The sequence below is a fragment of the Gadus morhua genome, chromosome 10 (assembly GCF_902167405.1).
Source record: "Gadus morhua chromosome 10, gadMor3.0, whole genome shotgun sequence".
In the NCBI taxonomy this organism is placed as follows: domain Eukaryota; kingdom Metazoa; phylum Chordata; class Actinopteri; order Gadiformes; family Gadidae; genus Gadus; species Gadus morhua.
In genome coordinates this window covers 20,066,195-20,072,194 of record NC_044057.1, presented here as the reverse complement: position 1 = coordinate 20,072,194, position 6,000 = coordinate 20,066,195, and the positions used below count along the sequence as shown (strand labels likewise).

The following is a 6,000-nucleotide window of genomic DNA, read 5'->3' as shown; positions in this document are numbered from 1 at the left end:
GTGTTGGTGGGGGGCTGGGGGACCGGGGGGGCCGGGGGGGCCGGGGGGGCCGGGGGGGCCGGGGGAAATGGCTGTTGGAAGTGTGGAGGTGGGTGGGGTTGGCGGCAGGGGCAGGGGTGCCAGTCAAGTGGAGGAGATTGCAAACTAATGATGAAGCAACATGGCTCTGGCTCCACATTCCAGACCATAGTTAGTGACGCCGCGACAGAAGAATGGAAGGCAGCCGGCCGACGGGAAACCACATGAGTCCTACATGGTTTCACACTGTACGTCTTTTTAGAGGGTGAATACCATTCGAAAGTTTACTTTGATAAAAGGGCTAACCCTAACCTTAACCCCTTTGATAAAGCTAACCGGAAACATAAGCAAATTATTAATTGAAACACCAGATCAAATATATGAATCAAACATTTTAGTTGTTTTTTGATATTCTAGATGAAAATGAAACTAATTTTGTATCGCAAATTACTGGCATGATTAAAATCGAATATGGTAATGTGATTACACGTATTTTGTAATTGCTATAACAGGGCATATACAGCTCTAGCAACCCCTGTGGTTCTGTAATGTACTAATGTACTATAGTTTACTGTATGTCACGGGGTCATAGCCATCAGGCTCTTGGAGGACCAATGGTCTTGCAGGGGAGTCAATGAACCACACAACTTCTTAGTGATAATAAACTAGTAACAGGATCTACAAATGTAAAATGTGTAAAATGTCAAAATATCACATAGGGATTTTTCCACTTCACACCACAAAATTGTCAAAAAGTATATTAATAAACATCTGAGATTCAGCGAATAACTCTGGTGGGGTGGTCTGAATACCCACCCACTTCGCTGTTGTTTGTAACTTGTACTTCCTCAAAGTTTAAATAGCCATAGCTTTATTCAGCTGACAGTAATGAGTGAACGGTAATTGGTCAGTGGATTTGGCCAAGGGTTTATGGTAACTGGTGACCCGCTTGGATTTAGCCAGGAGGGAAAATAGATTCCAACAATTAAATTGTCTCCCCATGGAGTAGAAGGAAATTGAAAGTGCAATGAATAACATAATTAGAAGTTAATTACGGGTTTACGTTGTCCATGACTTTAGGCCTTTTTTCGCGACTATCAGGTCATTTAGCAGGCGCTTTTAACCAAAGTGACAGTGTATCCAGGTACACTGGAAGGAGCACGTAGGGGTTAACGTATCAAACTCAAGGATGCTTATACCGCCTACCGACATTGGGGATCGAACCTAGAACCTTACACTTTTGGTCGAGCCCTCTTGTCACTCAACACTAGCACACAACATATTTACATAAAAGCTATTAACAACAAGGACACAGTGTACCGTATAAATATATATATATATTTATTCAAATATTTACTTATGCTTATATATAACAGTGATGGGGAAGATTGCCTTAATTTATTTTCTCGTGATGCTACAATGTTATGACAAACAAAAGTAGAGCCATATACATGTTAGGCTACTCATGTTAAAATAACATTTAATTTGACTTGGCTTGGAGTAGTGTTCCACTTTTTGGTGATGCATATTTACGATAAATGCAATAAAAACACTCTTAATATTCAAATATATGTTTGGGTAGTAATATCAAAAGGTGAAATTATTTATGAGTACGTTTCCACAAAGGTTAAGATTAGAGACAGACACACAAGAAGCAATTATATATTCTTCAAATAGAGCCGCATAGGAATAAAAGACACAAAAATAATAATATAATAATACTGAAATAAACTACTTATTTGAACAATATGGGTTATGTGAGACAATCACTCCATTACTCCCTTGATGTAATCTGAGTGCAGCCCCCAAGGCTGAAGATTAATAATGGACATTTAGGTAAAAAATATAAAAAATAACAGAAAACATCAGTGCATTATCATTTCCTCTCCAAAAACACAACAAAACAACCGTTGGTCCACAATAAACAAGTTGGCAACATTTAGAGACCGGATTCAAAATCCCCCACTTTTTAGTTTGCAGACACACTAGATGATCGTCTAGTGGCCGTTCCTCTTAACAAGCTTTCTGCGTCTGACAACAATAGATGCACTATCACCTGGTTAAGTGAAATAAAGTATGGTCCATTACAGTATATGACTTTTTTGTGAATAAAATGATTGAATAAAATTCTTCAAAAAAAATAATCGAATGGCCATACAAACTGGAATACAACTTCTGTTAATCATGTTTACATTGGCCCCGCCTTGTGCTAACAGATGCTGTTTCCTTAGCCTGCCCTGCAAGCTTTATTCACAATTAGCACAAAAACAAAACGAATATCAGTATTTTCCTTATGCATTTGTTCTGCCAGAGCAGATTCCCTTAGCTTTACTATGCCATGATAGGATACAGCAGGACAAACAGCATATACATCTGGAATGAATGAAATGCTGGAATATCATATGTTGTTAATATGAAAGGAGAGCGAAATTAGTAAATCCTTTGGTTTATATTTCAGTGTAAATTCTAAAAACGGTCTAATAAGTGATGATGTGTATCATCTAAATACATATGTAAAGTTTATTTCACTCTGGCTTTTGCCAACACAGATCTTGTCACGGATTCGGTCAGAGCTTATCCTGATATGTCTTTCCTGCTGCCTCTCTCTTGTTTCTTGGAACTGTTGCATCTTTGTTGCAGAATAAGGAAGTACAACCAAATGACCTTATCACTGTCGCGCTTCCATGTAGAATGACTCAATTCGGAACCAACCCATCTTTACCCTTTACCCTGTTCCTTTAATAAACCACACTGACCCTGGTCTTTGCTGAACAAGCCTATCAAACACGTAACATTTTCCTTCATCTTTCCAACCTGAGTTATCATAGCTATCATGATATCGATACATTAAAATATTCCTTATGTCCCCTGGGGGATACATCCAACTCACTGCTTGTTATACAAAAAGCTTAAAAAACTAAATTTCTTCATGGTGGACCTATATCTTATTATAAACAGCCAGGTGCTTCGTAAAAAATGTTTTGAACACAGATACATAACTACTTTCAAACACAGTGGTTTGATGGCTACATGGGAACATGTAACATACTCGTAAGGCTGGTACTTCGATTCAATAATATCCAAATAATAAAATAATGAAAGAAACCAAAAAACACCATCAAGTCTTCTTCTCCATAACCGTTGAATCGGACAACGCATGCTCAACATGCTGAGGTCATCAGCTGACATCGTTCTTTGTCCTTCTGGGTGTGTTGTCCTGGCGACGGCGTCGGTTGTGCTTTGCCCATGTTCACAGTAGAATACAGTAAATACCTGAGGCTGTCAGCTGTTCTTCAGGGGGACACCATGAGGGGAGAGGGGGGGGGGGGGGGGGTTGGCGTTGGCGGGGGGGCTGTTAGAGGCGCTGGACAGAGACGAGACACAGTGGACTGGTCCTGGACCGCACCGGTTCAAAAGGGAACCAAACGTGTGTTGGGCGGGGCCAATCGGCGTGCACACCCAGTGGGCCAGGGCGGCTGTCTGGGGGGAATGGGGTGTGTGTGCTGAAACCGGGGTCACGAGGAAGAGGAGGAGGAGGAGGGGGAGGAGGAGGAGGAGGAGGAGGGGGAGGAGGGGGCAGAGGAGAAGGAAGAGATGAAGTACGAGGAACAGGAGGAGGAGGAGGAGGAGGAGGAGGAGGAAACAGAGGGGAAGGAGGATGAAGAGGAGAAGGAGGGGGGGACAGGAGGAGAAGGAGGAGGAAGAGGAGGAGGAGGAGGAGGAGGAGGAACAGGAGGAGCTGATGGAGTTGGTGTTTGGGAGTCCAGTGGGACCAGTGCTGTGAGAGCGGTTGCAATCCGCTACCATTACCGGGAAACTGAATCCGGCCATGTTACGGCATTCCTGTGTGAAAGGGGCTTATGTGTGTGTGCCAGGGCCCCAGGAGGGCTACACCGGCGGCGTGGAGTAGCGCACCACGTAGTTGTAATCGGGCGGGGGGCTGTGGCACTCCAGGGCGGGCTCCAGGCCCGAGTCGTCCAGCCGGCTGAAGTCCAGCGGCGGGACGGCGGACTGGTACTTCTCCCTCTCCCCGTCCGTCAACACACACTCCTTACTCTTACTGACCGGCTTCATCCTGAGGACACACACACACACACATGTCACGATCAATCCCAGGGCTTAAAATAATCAACAATAATCAATCAATTCAACATTATGTGAGCTGAAACCGGAAAACCAGAAACCATGACTGGATCACACTGGTCACCATGGTCGGAGCATGGAGGTGTGGTGGAGGTGAGGGGGAAATGGGTTGGGGTGAGGGGGTAAAGAGAGGGGTGGAGCCCTGGACTCGCATCTAAGGGGCGGTCTGCTCTCCCCATTCATAAATGATGCAATCAATCATTCCTGCCTTTTCTGGTCCACTTGATGCACAGAATATGAGTAATTGCCTGCCATTGTCTTTGAGAGGTTGCCATGGCTTCCTGTAACTCCTCTCCCCGGGGCAAAGGGTCACCTCCCAGTCGGGGAGAAGGACAGGGAGCTGTGCTGGAATGCCATTTTAATGAATCAATGCCTGAGGAAACGGTGTGTGTGTGTGTGTGTGTGTGTGTGTGTGTGTGTGTGTGTGTGTGTGTGTGTGTGTGTGTGTGTGTGTGTGTGTGTGTGTGTGTGTGTGTGAGCAAGATCAACTCAAATCTCTTTGTCTTTTGTGGTGGAATGCTTTGGCTATGATATGGTCACTACTTTTAAGTTATGAATAAATTATGATTATAATTATATTATATGATTCATTTTTGGTGTAAGACTTGGCCTGGGAAGTGTGTGTGTGTGTATGTGTGTGTGTGTGTGTGTGTGCATGTGTGTGTGTGTGTGTGCGTGAGTGTCCGTGTGTGTGTGTGTGCATGTGTGTGTGTGCGTGTGTGAGTGTCCGATGTGTGTGTTGGTGTGTGTGGGTGTGTGTGTGTGTGTGTCTGCATGTGAGTGAGTGTCCAGTGTGTGAGTGTTTGTGTGTGTGTGTGTCTGTGTGTGTGTGTGCGTGTGCACGTGTGTGTCCGGTGTGTAGGGGAGGTGGTGACCAGGTGGAATCTCTTCCAGCAAAAAACAACAACGCGATAGCATAGCAGTAGACCAGAGGCCCTTGCAAACCCTGGTAAGGTCAAAGGTGACAGTGATGGAGTACTGGCCCAGCAGGGCACCCCCGCCCCCTCCATCCTAGAGATCTTCTAGAGATCATTATGTTCATGGGCCCACTCGTTCCTTTTCTATTGAAGATACCCTGGTTACATTGACATTTCTCACGTGTCATAAGGCTGCTTTATGTCTCTGTTGGAAACAAAAAACATGTCACCCAACCGCAGATGTTTTGAATGAATGTTTCTTGATGTGTTCTGTCACTTTGTGGTCACTGGGGGGTAAAGTGACTACATCTTCTGTGTCGCAATAACACAGAGTGCCTCGACTGAGGTGGTTTGCAAACGATTTCTCTTAACAAAAAAAAGTAGTTTCCAATGCCTCCCCTTTCAGTTTGTTTGTGTTACTCTAACATTATATTTTTAAAAGATTCATTTTTCATTTTTAACAGTCATGGATGAAAGAGGGGGCACATTAAGACCAATGAATGCCCCCCGATTAGTTTCACTATTTCAAATAAAGTGGATCACATCCTATTACGATTGTAAAGGGAGAAGAAGTCATTCTGTCATTCATTCTGCTAGCTGTTGACAGAATATCACCAGGTTGAAAGTGCAAGCACTAAGTCTGGGGTCATGACCCTGCATATTAACCCCGCCACTGGTAGCAGTTAAATGAATACGTAAACCCAGAGTCACCTACAGAGAGGGAGAGAGAAGGAGGAGAGAGAGAGAGATAGGGGAGAGAGAGAGAGAGAAGGAGGAGAGAGAGAGAGAGAGAGAGAGAGAGAGAGAGAGAGAGAGAGAGAGAGAGAGAGAGAGAGAGAGAGAGAGAGAGGGAGAGAGAGAGAGAGGGAGAGAGAGAGAGAGAGATAGGGGAGAGAGAGAGAAGGAGGAGAGAGAGATAGGG

At 44.4% G+C, this 6,000-nt stretch overlaps 1 protein-coding gene across 2 annotated transcripts in view; it reads right to left on the bottom strand.

Moving 5' to 3' along the window:
• Positions 1-1,335: 1,335 nt before the first annotated feature.
• kdrl (kinase insert domain receptor like) overlaps positions 1,336-6,000 on the bottom strand; it is a 46,150-nt gene continuing 41,485 nt past the window's right edge. Inside the window, exon 30 of one of the 2 annotated variants that reach the window (XM_030367851.1) lies at positions 1,336-4,093. In XM_030367851.1, coding sequence (XP_030223711.1) covers positions 3,907-4,093 — 187 coding nt within the window. In that variant the 3' untranslated portion in view covers positions 1,336-3,906. The remainder of the gene's footprint in view (positions 4,094-6,000) is intronic. The other variant, XM_030367852.1, reaches the window with a different exon arrangement.